This window comes from Saccoglossus kowalevskii, chromosome 15 (assembly GCF_978046115.1).
Source record: "Saccoglossus kowalevskii chromosome 15, keSacKowa6.1, whole genome shotgun sequence".
NCBI lineage: Eukaryota > Metazoa > Hemichordata > Enteropneusta > Harrimaniidae > Saccoglossus > Saccoglossus kowalevskii.
The window spans coordinates 2654521-2668706 of record NC_140655.1 but is presented as its reverse complement, the minus strand read 5'-3'; the positions used below and the strand labels follow the sequence as shown (position 1 = coordinate 2668706).

The following is a 14186-nucleotide window of genomic DNA, read 5'->3' as shown; positions in this document are numbered from 1 at the left end:
AATGTTAATACTATATGTTAATATATAATATTTCAAGACTCTATTTCAAGAACTACTGCATTGTAATTATGATGTGACAGTGAAAAACATGAACGACCGGTCATAGTACTTGTTTCGTCGGATGAAGTATTTCCTAACCGGTCATAGTACTTGCTTCGTCCGATGAAGTATGTCCTAATCGTAATTAAACTATTACTCATTTTAATCACAGAGAGATACATAATATCAATATAACTTATCTATTTTTAGCTTTCACGGAACAGAATACTAATATTATCATGAATTAACAATGTGATTGTTTGATACACATGTAAAACACCATATGAATATGATTACACTGCCCCAAAAAGATTACATTGAAATAACATTTTAGAAAATACAAGATGAATCTAATCCTTCATCTGGTGTTTTACAAACAATTCGTTTCTTTTGATTTCATCAATAAAACATTCAAATGAACGTAGACATACACATATAGACAGACAGATACTGGAGCTAAGAGTTACGGATATGGCAACACCGCATATAATGTTCCTTGAATTTGAAAAAAAAAACACTGGGGGGGTTACAAAGTATGGTGAAGATAAGATAAGATAAGATAATTCTTTATTACAACCTTATAGAATGAATTACATATCTATTTTGGTTTATGAAATGCAATAAAGGTGTTAAAATAAACATAACAAGTTAGATATCTAAAATCTACTACAATACAGTTACATGAAATAATGTAAAAAAAAATATTAATGACCCATTAGGTGGTTTTCTCTAATGGTATTTGCTGTTTTTATAAATTTGATAAGCTCTGTTAGTAAATATTTGTTGTTTGTATTCAATATATGAATGAATTTTTCTTTGTTTGTACAGTGTTGAAAATTGTTAATTTTCTTTGAAAAATGTGAATATAACAACTCTCTTTCATCTGTGTAAAGTTCACATTTTGTGATGTAATGAATTTCATCCTCAAGTAGGTTGCATTTAGTACATTTTCTGTCTTCTGTTTTTATTTTTGGTCTTTTGTGCCTTCCCATCTCGATGTTTAGTTTATGGTATATAACACTGTTGTTCATAGAGGGCGCTAGTTCCCTGCTGAGATCAGTCTCCTCGCTGCTTCTGGGCGCACAACTAAAACGAGACTGTCAATAGTCGGGACATGGACATATTTTAATATCTTCCCGGAGTTTCAAAAAAAGTAGGGCGTCTAATTTTTTTTTGCTAACAACTTTTGGTTGTTTTTACTCGGCAAGTAATAGATTTCTGGGTAACAAAATACATTTTAGGCCTATTTCGAAAGAAGGACAAATTAAAGCTTAAAAAAAATAGTCATTTTCAGAATACCTTACCCTAGCCTGACACCGGGGGGGGGGCTACTTGCATAGTAGTGCAATACGGGTATGTGCCGCCCGACTGGGGTGTCATTTCACGTTATTTCACGTTATTTTGTTTAGAAGTGGGTAGTCATTTATCAATGTTTTGGTTTAGAAGTGTGTTGCATTTATTTACTTTTTCACGGGTTCTTATATTCAAAGCCAAATACTGGAAAAGGCTGAATAAAATGCATCGCCCGGATGCGCTCACTGGTTGTGAAAGTTGTGAGCTTTTGTTTAGAAGTGGATATATAAATAGAAAAAAATGGTTTAGAAGTGAGTATGGTTTACGAGAGGTGGGCTGCACACCCTTACCTCAGGCTCCTCTTCGCTATAGAAACAGACCCCGGCCTAATTATGTGTGAATACCTCGAATATCCATCATACTAGTATGTTCTAACCAATGGCTTGCAATGTTTCTTTCGAGTTTCGAGCCAGACAACTAAAATACTTCTATCGGTTTTTGATATTACATTCAGGTTATATATGATCATGAATAACCAGGATAATTTCTAAAATGCTATCTGAAGACCCGTGTGAACAAACGTGAAACTTTAGACCACTGAAACAAAACGTCGGTTTGATCCCATCGGCGTGGATCGATCGCTAAATGGTTCTATATTCTGTTGTTATCATGCTGCATATGGGTAGTTTTGCATTCTGTCGTATCACATATTCTGCCGTGCTGATGTAATGGCGTCAAACCCTAAACGGCAGAGTTCCGGAATCTGTGAAATTGAGTTAAAATTATACTGATCATTTTTAAAGTTGCTAAACTTGATTTTATAAAAATTAGGGATTTTATAGGCCATTTAGAAAATCTTTCGAAACAATAAAGTTTATGTTGCTGGTGATACCATGTTGGTAATTTTTTTCATTCATAACATTTTTGGAAACCATGATTAATATAGCAGATATATAACCATTTCAAAACAGGATGCCTCCAAAAATGTATATACAACGTTTCTAAAATATGTAAACAGTTTACAAAAACAAAGTAATTATTCCTGATTTCAAATACCCAGAATTTATTCATTTTCCAATAAATTGTACTTCTGGGCAATACAAGGATATTGACTGGGGGTCATCACTTTAATTTTCAACAAAATAATGATTGTATTTTAAATTGACGGATAGTGGCCATTTTGGCAATATTATAGTGTTTTTACCATTGGTTCCTATGGCAGAGATATTATGCCACAAACCAAATTGTACCCTGGTGGCATAGGCTGAACAAATTATATTTTGTGAATGATAAAATACTTTTGTTATTTCAAAAATCCGGGTATTAAAAAGTGGCAAAAAATGCAATTTTTCTTTAACATTGTGGAATTGTTCTAAAAATAGCAATTTTTGAAAAATATAGGACAAGTTACTCAAAATATGCCACAGTCACACACAAACGAATGCTATCCCATGTTGTGATGGGACAATGGCTTCATAATTTTACACAATAAACCGACGAACATTGTCATGCGATTTCTGATCAACTTTCTCAACAAATATTAGTTTTAACACAATTCTTAAACTACTTTCCTTTGTAAACACATTTCTTGAATATTGTAAAGACCAAGTTTGGTACATGAAGATTAATTTGAACAGTTTGAACGGGAGCTGTGTCATTTTCAATGACTTGTTTCCCCGGCACCGCGCCTAGAATGCGCCTAGACATCGTCTCAGAAAAGGAAAGCTCTCGAGTACTTTATTTTTACAAGGCGTTCCAACAGTGTGCGAATACACCGTACACCATGAACACATCACGACCTGCTTAGGATGAAACTGAAAACCTATTTGCAAGGCTGGATACTCGAATTTTGCGAGAGAGCGATCCCAGTTCCCGAGTAACACAGCTCAACAAACCGACCACATGGACATCTCAGACAAACACACTTTCCCGATCACGTGACTATGTCGCGAGGTCACAGAAATCCGATAACCTTACATCCGGGTTCTTCGACGGGCGTGACTTGTACGCAGTTCAGATTTGTACCCTGAAATCTGGTGACCTTTTGCTTTCGCTGCTGTGGAATATTTCGTTTACTGGATTATATTCGACGAACTACCGGATTACTGATTTGTGTGGTTAGTTATATTACTATTATCGTGTGTGCGTGTGTTGTTTAGAAAGTCAAAATCACTTTTCATTTCACAATGTAGACGAAGCAGTATTATTTCAAGTTTTAAAACCTACGCTTTTCTGATTCCGCAAAGAACATGAGGTGAAATAAACAATTACAATTCATTACGTAAGTTCCGTTTAATGAAAAAAGGGTTTATAACACCCATGGAACTCGACTCGACTCTCGACGCTTCATTTCCCTCTCCAGCCATGAATTTTAGCTGACAGAACTTAGTGACCACAGACATGCACATGATTCCGAATTGAATTTTTGTTTAAGTTTTGTTGCATATCATCGTGGAACTGCAAGTGTATGCTTTGTTTTCAAATCTGTAGTTTCATGGCAACACTGTAAATATAGTAAATATAGTGTTCTGGAATTTGCACAGAGTTTTGCTTTCGCGACTTTCAGCTTCCAAATTATCTTTGGTAATTATTTTATTAGGGTAATAAATTGACGACTAGGAAATACAGGGACTTTTGCTAGATAGATCTTGACATACGCAGTTAATTAAGGCATGGATGTACATCCATGATTAAGGCATATCATTTTAAAAGGTAAACAATTAGGCCAATGTTCACATTTCACCACGCCTATACTTGTTGACTTGTGTATTTAGGTCACACTTGGTCACATGTTTTCAGTCATGTGCTTTAATCAAATAACACATGATGTGGAACAGTGTGGCTTCTAAGTCAATACAACCTTTACTGGTGTACTCATATTTCTAGATGAAACTATTGGCAGCTATTTTCCGGTGTGCCATTGACTCGATAGAAAAATCATATATTAAAAAATTACAGTTTGCAATATATGTTAAAGGAAAATTCACGTTTTTGAAGACCCTATATATAAAATGTGTTTTTGAAATGCAGTTCCTCACCCACTTGGCTATTATCATCAATTTTCATTCCTCTGGGGTGTCACTAATAAATAACCTATCTAACCACTGGACTGAATTAATGTTATCAAAAAATCATAGAAGATTCGATGAAAATCGGCCATTTTTTGGCCTCCGTAATTTTGGCTCTATAAGACTTGATTTTCAAGGACACGGGTTGATTGGATAAGATATATTTGCTACGTTCACACAACAGCATTTTATCGGAGTCCTACCGCTCGAGCCAGCAAAAATGACCGTGTATACATGCTCGGCTCAAGCCAAGTTCGGCTCCAATAAACCCTCAGGGTTGAACTTCGATAGGGTTGAGCCCCGACATGGCTCCAACCGTGTATACGTATTGGGGGCCTATTGTTGGAGCCCAAATCACGCCCTCATTGTCTTCTTCAATTATGGCAGAGACATCTTTCGTAATTTCACGCAATTTCTGCCTTGACGAAGAGGTACGCGTCTTAATATATATTTGGTAAAGTAAAGAATTACTGCGATAGATTGATAGCTCAACAGGAAACAGAAAAAAATGGCGTACGAAATTATGCAACAAAAATCATAGAAAAAACAAAGATCAAAATCGTAGAAGCGATCACGGTACGATGACGTGTTTCTAGTAGGTTTAGTTTCTTCCACAGTCTCTCTGATGTATAAAGAGGATAGAGGGAATGTGATTCTTCCTAGTAGTTTAGATATTGTTAGATGAGCAGTCAAGTCAAAGTAACAAACTAGTGGTCAAGTAGTTGACCAAAGATGTTATTAGTCCCCGTTCGGACACAGTCCGAAAACGGGGACTTATGTTTTGATCTCCGTGCGTGTGTGCGTCCGGACCTGTATCTTAGAAATGCCTGGACCAATCACAATCAAACTTCACACATACATTATACATGATATCATACATGCACGTCAATTTGTTTCATGATCTGATTCAAGATGGCCGAATGGCGGCCATTTTTGTGCTAAAAAATCATAAAAATCAAGCATTTCTCGGCTGTTTACAGATGGATTTTTTTTCAATCTTGATATATACATTATGGGACCTTGATGCAAAAAATTTTGTTTTTCAGATAACATTCAAAATGGTCGACTGGCAGCCATTTTGTTTTAATGAATGGGCTTCTAGACCCATATCTCCGACTTTTTTGACTGATTATGTTCAAATTTTAAATATTCGTTATACATCATGTCATAGATAGGCAGATATATTGGTTTGACGATCCTATTCAAAATGGCCGAATGTTTGTCATTTTTGTGCTAAAAAATCATCAAATATCAAGCATTTCTGGTATTTATGGATGGATTTCGTTCAAACTTGGTACATACATTAAACATTACGGGTTCCTGATGCACGTCATTTTATTTTTCAGATCAGATTCAAAATGGCTGTCTGGCGGCCATTTTGTTTTAATGAATGGGTTCCCAGACCCATATGTCTGATTTGTTTTGACTGATTATGTTCAAATTTTTAATATTCATTATACATTGTACATCATGTCACAGATAAATATTCGTTATACATCATGTCACAGATAAACAGATATATTGGTTTGACGATCCTTTTCAAAGTGGCTTAATGGTGGCTATTTTTGTGCTAAAAAAATCCTCGAATATCAAGCATTTCTTGCATTTATGGATGGATTTTGCTCAAACTTGGTACATACATTAGCCATTACAGGTTCCTGATGCACGTCATTTTATTTTTCAGATTGGATTCAAAATGGCTGACTGGCGGCCATTTTGTTTTAATGATGGGCTTCTAGAGCCATATCTCTTAAATGCTTTGACTGATTATATTCAAATTTTATATATTCATTATACATCATGTTATATATATATATATATATATATATACATGTATTCAAAATGGCTGATTTTTGAATGCTGTTCCAGAGCAATCTCTCAATATGGACAAGTACTTGTATTTATAATACATTGGTACCAATATCATAACTTAAAAGTAAACTGCTATTTGGTTGAAAATCAGTCAGTATCTAATTATAATGTATTTTTTTTTACAGAATAACTATTAGTAACCCAGTGCTACGAAAAACATGGATGAAAAACAAGCTGTAAGTTGATGTCATTTTGTACTTGCCTCTATTTCATGACACTGAATACTAACTAAATGTCATCACAGAGAGTTCAAAAGTTATATGCAGGCATTTCACAAATGCATTTAATAGGAGCTAGGAGGCCATTGTCCTGTAACAATAGGTAAAAAATAAATAAAATAAAACAGGCTCTATCATTCACAGCGAGACCGATGTAGGTGGTCAGGAGAGGCGAAGAGATCAAAAAGTAGACGAAACCCCTGATATGGCAAATAAATATTTGTTTCTGTTTCTGATTTATGTATTCTTGAAAGGCTATACAAGGACTAGTGTTTGTAATACGATGAATGAATTCATGACATGTACTATATTTTTATAGATTGATCTCCTTCGTGCATCTCTCAGTTTGTCTGTCGCTACCAGTGTTTATGTCATGGCTTGTCCGATCTTATTGAAACTTCACCAATACGTACATCATGAGATACATATGCATTTGTTTTGTGATTCACTTAAAAATCCTGCGTTTTGGTTGTTCTGGAACTGAAACTCTGCCATCTGTAGACAGATTTTGTTCATACTTCATTCATTGGACATTATGGGACCTTGGTGCATGTCATTTTGTTTTATCAGAACAAAATTAGAAATGGCCAACTGGCATCCATCTAATTAAGAATACTGTTCCAAAGCAATTTTTCTGACATGTCTAAACTACAAGGTAGTTCTGATCCAAAATGGCTGACTCGTTTAGATTTGCTTTCCTATTGCACAACAGACAATAAGATGACATGAATTGTTGCATATACATACATGTAGGTGTATGGTATTTATTTACTTTGTACAGGAGATGTCCATTTTCAGGTTTCTGAAGTGGATAAAAACAAAACAAAAATGACCAATTAAACCAAAAAATCAATTTCATAAGGGTCTTATGTTAACTTTTCATAAATTATTCCTTTCTTTTTTTTTGATCTTAAAAGAAGTAATCTTGTTAGTTCAGTGAAGTGAAAAGTAAATAACAGGACACATCTAGAACAATCTTATGTCGAAACTCGTCAACATCAAAAAGTTGGTAAATATCTGGTTGTGTCCTATATTTTTGTTTGTAGGTAACTGGTCAGCCTCCAGCAGGACAACAGCCTGGTGATACCCAGATGACAGTGTGGATGCCACCACCAATGGCACCATTAGGTTGTCCCCCAGGATTGGAGTATCTCACTCAAATTGACCAGTTATTGATTCATCAAGTTGTGGAGTTGTTTGAAGGTATTTATCACATGACTATGGTGTCTATCATTCATAGTTCCTGTCACAAACTAGCTTTTTCTCTTGTTTTGCAATGTAAATATCTCTGATGTCTAATTCTGTTAAAAGTTAGCTATATATCACATATGATGGTTAAAGCAATATCTGAAATAATTGTGTTGTTGATATTGTGCCAAAGTTTAAAGTATTTTTATAATAATAATTATATAATAATAAGAACTGTAACATAACAGTTGATCTGCCAGTTTGCCCTTTTAAAGCATGGCTTCACAATCCCATCATGGATACCATGTATACTGAAATCCAGTATCCGTCCTTTCCTTTTATATACACCTGGAAAATGATTTAAACATGTCATGCTTAACATTATATTTTAATAAGGTACCGGTACAGTGTACCACATATGGAAGAATGGTAAAATGTTTAGTTTTGTGTTCTAGGGAATGTTTTGTTGACCAAAATAAACCCTTAGTGCATATATTCGAAAATTGTATTTAATAATTGTTATGGTAATTTTTTTCAGCAATATCACACATTTCTACATTTTTCCCAGATTTGAAAATGGCTGACTGATGGCCATTTACTTTTAATGATGTTTTGGAGCCATATTGTTAACACGGCTGGACTGATCATGTTTGAAAATTGCCCAGTTCTTATTGTTACAAGTTTGCATTTGTATTAATCACTATTACAAATTTGTTAAATTGAAAATAGTTTTAAATCAATTTTCACTTGTGTAATTAATTTATTCAAAAATACTGTAGCCCTCCGGCCTCATGGTATACTCATTGTAATTACATAACATTTTACAGTGAAGAACAAGCAAATATGAAAAGAACATGAAAATATGAAAAGAACATGAAATGTCAGACCAAAATAATTGTTGCGTTTTTTTGAGGCAAGAAAAATAAATTTAGAAATAATACGCAAGATTACTACATTTTGTAATTGTAATAACGATAGAAATTTTTCGAGTGAGGGAAATGTATAGTAATAACTTGGGATGTATTTAAATCTCAACTTTTGGTAAAACGAATAATGCAAAAATGATACTCGTCCTCTACACAATTGGTATTACATAAAATACAAACTATATTTCAATTTTCTATAAAAACACAGCTTCGGAATAACTCAGGTCCACTTTGCAAATTTTGAATATCAATGTCCAAGCATCGCTGTTTGAAAAGCTTAGTATTCAGAGTTCCCCACCCCTTGGTTGTACCATGCCTCACCCAGATCATAAGAAAGAAGAAATTTTCACTTGTACATTTTGTTAAATTTTAATGTGCGTGTTAGATTGTGCTTGCATAAAAACATTACATTTTACAAAAATTAAGTTTTCTTTGATCAACCTTAAACAATTACTGATGAATTTTTCAAAAAGATATTACTCATCATAGTCATTTTTTACTCCCATGTGCGAAGCACATAATGGGAGTCTTTGCAGTTAGTGTGTCTGTACATTGTATATGTATGTGTGTGTGTGTGTGTGTGTGTGTGTGTGTATGTATATATGTGTGTCCGACTGTTCCACTGTTATCTCAAGAACCATACATTGGTTTTGAATAAAACTTGGTGCATAGATGCACTGGGCCAATGCGCAGATTTGATTAGGTTTTGGTAAAAATCCATGCTCGTTAATTACCTAATTTGCATGATAATTAGCTAATTTTTAGCTGTTCTATGACTGTTTCACTGATTGGATTTTGATGAAACTTAGTACATAGATGCTCTGAACATGTGCGCAGATTTGATTAGTTTTTGGTAAACATCCGTGCATATTCATTACCTAATTTGCATAATTAGATATTTTTTAGTGGTTCCATGACTGTTCCACTGATATCTAAACAACCACTCATTGGATTTTGATGAAACTTGGTACACAGATGCTCTGAACTAATGCTAGGTTTTGATTAGTTTTTGGTAATAATCCGTGGATACTAATTACCTAATTTGCATAATGATTAGTCAATTTTCGGTTTTTCCACTGATATCTCAAGTACTAATCATCACATTTCAATGAAACTTGGTACATAGATGTCATATGACACGGCACAGACCTGATAGTTTTTATGGTAATATCAATACATATAATTACCTAATTTGCATAATTAAGTAATTTTCAGCTTTTGATATAAGTAGTGAGCATTACATTTCAATGAAACTTGGTACTTACATACTCAAGGACTATGCAGAGATTGATTGTTTCGGATAAATATTTGTGCATATTAATCACCTAATTTGCATAATTAACCAATTTCCAACTTTCACACTGATATCTCAGGTACTAATCACATATCAATGAATGTTTGTACATGGATGATGTAAAACAATAGACAGACCTGGATAATTGTGGGTTAAAATCTGTACATATTAATTACCTAATTTGCATAATTAACCAATTTTAAGCTTTCACATTGATATCTAAAGTACTAATTATTCCATTTCAATGAAACTTAGTACAAAGATGCTCTAGGACAATGTACAAACCTAATTAGTTTGGGGTAAAAATCTGTTCATATTAATTTCCTAATTAGCATAATAATTCATAATTTTTTGGTTCTAATCACATTTCAATTAAACTTGGTACATAGATTTTTTGTTACATTGCGCAGACCTCATTAGTTTTACACTCAAATCTGTTCATATTAATTTTCTGATTTGCATAATTAGTTTTCAGCTAAGTAATTTCAAATTATATTTAATGTGTCTCCAATACTCTCAGCACATGGGAGTTCTTTCTAAGCTTTCTTTGATTTGAAAGTTATTGACCATATATAGAAAGTACATACTGGTATGTATGCATCCTTAAAATGTTGGGTTACTTGTCATTACACATGTTATGTCAAAAAGAAATTTCCTGTTCAGATTCCCTCTTATTAAATAGAGCAACATGATCAGTGATGTGGTTTTTGACTCCCATGTGCGAAGCACAAAATGGGAGTCTTTGCAGTTAGTGTGTCTGTATGTATGTATGTGTGTGTGTGTGTGTGTGTGTGTGTATGTGTGTATGTGTGTCCGACTGTTCCACTGCTATCTCAAGAACCATACATCGGTTTTTGATGAAACTTGGTGCATAGATGCTCTGGGCCATTGCGCAGATTTGATTAGGTTTTGGTAAAAATCCATGCTCGTTAATTACCTAATTTGCATGATAATTAGCTAATTTTTAGCTGTTCTATGACTGTTCCACTGATATCTAAAGAACCACTCATTGGATTGTGATGAAACTTGGTACATAGATGCTCTGAACATATGCGCAGATTTGATTAATTTTTGGTAAAAATCCGTGCATATTAATTACCTAATTTGCATGATAATTAGCTATTTTTTAGTGGTTCCATGACTGTTCCACTGATATCTAAACAACCACTCATTGGATTTTGATGAAACTTGGTACATAGATGCTCTGAACTAATGCTAGGTTTTGATTAGTTTTTGGTAATAATCCGTGGATACTAATTATCTAATTTGCATAATGATTAGTCAATTTTCGGTTTTTCCACTGATATCTCAAGTACTAATCATCACATTTCAATGAAACTTGGTACATAGATGTCATATGACACTGCACAGACCTGATAGTTTTTATGGTAATATCAGTACATATTAATTACCTAATTTGCATAATTAATTAATTTTCAGCATTTGATATAAGTAGTTAGCATTACATTTCAATGAAACTTGGTACTTACATACTCAAGGACTATGCAGAGATTGATTGTTTTCGATAAATATTTGTGCATATTAATCACCTAATTTGCATAATTAGTTAATTTTCAGCTTTTCCACAGGTATCTCAAGTACTAATCATCGCATTTCAATGAAACTTGGTACATAGATCCTTTAGGACTATGCAGAGACCTGATTAGCTTTAGGGTAAATAATTGTGCATATTAATTACCTAATTTGCATAATTAATTTTCAGCTTTTCTACTGATATCTAAAGTACTAATCATCACATTTCAATGAATCTAGAATTATGCAGACCCAATTAGTTTCCGGTAAATATTTGTGCATATTAATCACCTAATTTGCATAATTAACCAACTTTCACACTGATATCTCAGGTACTATACATCACATATCAATGAATGTACATGGATGCTGTAGGACAATAGACAGACCTGAATAATTGTGGGTTAAAATCTGTACATATTAATTACCTAATTTGCATAATTAACCAATTTTAAGCTTTCACACTGATATCTAAAGTACCGTAAAATCTCCAAAATTTCGACCGGTTTTAAATAATTGGTGTTAGAAATGTGACGTGTTTTTAGAGTCAAAATTAAGGTGCATTTTCGGACGGTCGAATTTTTCAGAATAGAAATCAGCAAATGAAAAAATGGGGATGATAGACAGTGTGCTTCATTAGTTTTTAAAAAATGCAATGTCCGTCAATTGACGTAAACTTCCTCATGTTTCACGGTAAAAGCAAAGGTCGTGGCCGAGTTGTAACTCAAAATCTAAACAAAGTCATCAATCAGTGAGTATTATGACAAGCAAAACAAAACATCAAGACGCGGAGAAGAGGTCAGCACAAAACTAATAGGTCAAAAGACAAAGCTGTCTCGCACTACCTAGGAAAACTTGCGAATGTTCGAAGTACAGGTACCCATTGGACAAAAGATACATGGAAGTTTAGCAAACTATCTCCCCGACCCAGTGCAATGTATCCGCTTAGAATCAAAGCTCACGTGTCCCTTATTTGAGGCGTAAATTCGCCTTTGGATTAAAAAATAAAATGGGATTTAAGAAAATAAAATGGGACTTTTAAGGTGTATTTTGACGTCATTTTTCGGACATTTCAATCAATCCTGCCGGCTAAAATAGAGTCTAAGTTTTACCGTAGTCATTGACGTCTGTCTATTCAAGAGTACACGTGTATGATTTTTATCGTGACTAGCGTGAGCGGGTAAGCTTCCTTTCGAGAATGAGCTGTTATCACTGTGAACAATGTTAAATTATTCTTCAGATGACCAGTTTATTTTTTAAAAACAACTAATTTTTTTATTTAAAAAAAATCATGCCGTTTTCGCATCAAAATCCAAGCCAAAATATCGTACTACAACATCAATCTCTTCCGCATTGCGTTCAATAACATTAACATATTTAAATAAGCTATGGTAATTTGAACACGTTGGCATCATCCAGCTTTTTGATTGGTTAATTAGCGATTTGACCTATTTGACCTAAGAGAACATGGCGGATATCCTACAGCATCAAACGTTTATACGAGACCGGAATCATTCGCTTACGATGAAACTAAGTTGACTTTTATTTGTATTTCATAACCATTCAACAAATTTATTTTGTGTACATTATTATAATCACTACTGAGTACAGTAATAATCAACAATTCAGAAACGCAGCATGCCGAGATTTTTGTGTTCGTTTTTATTTGAAACTTCGTTTATTTAGAATATATTTTCGTTACCAATAAAATAAAAATCTCTCAGTCAATCAGAAACCTGGATTCATGCCTTCGAGGAAGGTCCCGTTTGAACGCTCACATCGGGTTTTTTTTCGTTTGGGGGAAAACTAAAACTGGTCGCAATTTTCGAATAAGAATGAGTCGGCAATTTTTAGTGGAGTCGAAAATTTGGAGGTAAATAAAACACCGAAACCCGGCAAATAAATAGGCGACCGAATTTTTAGAGGGGTCGAAATTTTGGAGTTTTCACGGTACTAATTATTCCATTTCAATGAAACTTAGTACAAAGATGCTCTAGGACAATGTACAAACCTAATTAGTTTGGGGTAAAAATCTGTTCATATTAATTCCCTAATAAGCATATTAATTCATAATTTTTTGGTTCTAATCACATTTCAATTAAACTTGGAGACATAGATTTTCTGTTACATTGCGCAGACCTCATTAGTTTTCACTCAAATCTGGTCATATTAATTTTCTGATTTGCATAATTAGTTTTCAGCTAAGTAATTTCGAATTATATTTAATGTGTCTCCAATACTCTCAGCACATGGGAGTTCTTTCTAAGCTTTCTTTGATTTATGCATGTTAATACATCAGAATAATTATCGGTACATGTAATTGCTGATTGGATTTCTACTGTATTTTTATTAATTCATTGTTTAATTGCTCAATTACAAAATAAAATGTTTATTATGCCTATAGTTTTCACTGGATGGGAATGCAGAAATAGATATCAGGTAAAGAACAGTTTGGGACAACAAGTGTTCTTTGCTGGTGAAGGTGAGTTTTTAGTCCCCGTTCGGACGCAGTCCGAAAACGGGGACTTGTGTTTTGACCTCCGTGTGTCCGTGCGTGCGTCCGGACCTGTATCTTAGAAATGCCTGGACCAATCACAATCAAACTTCACACATGCATCATACATGATATTACACATATGCACGTCAATTTGTTTCACGATCTGATTCAAGATGGCCGAATCGCGGCCATTTTTGTGCTAAAAATCATCAAAATCAAGCATTCCCCGGCTGTTTACAGATGGATTTTGTTCAAACC

The 14186-nt window shown here is 34.0% G+C and overlaps 1 protein-coding gene across 1 annotated transcript in view; it reads left to right on the top strand.

Annotated features, from left to right (window-relative positions):
* Positions 1–3318: 3318 nt before the first annotated feature.
* LOC100377797 (phospholipid scramblase 2-like) overlaps positions 3319–14186 on the top strand; it is a 33619-nt gene continuing 22751 nt past the window's right edge. Inside the window, exons 1-4 of the mRNA XM_085508614.1 lie at positions 3319–3449; positions 6398–6448; positions 7537–7693; positions 13836–13913. Of these exons, the coding sequence (XP_085364740.1) occupies positions 6431–6448; positions 7537–7693; positions 13836–13913 (253 nt within the window). The 5' untranslated portion in view covers positions 3319–3449; positions 6398–6430. The remainder of the gene's footprint in view (positions 3450–6397; positions 6449–7536; positions 7694–13835; positions 13914–14186) is intronic.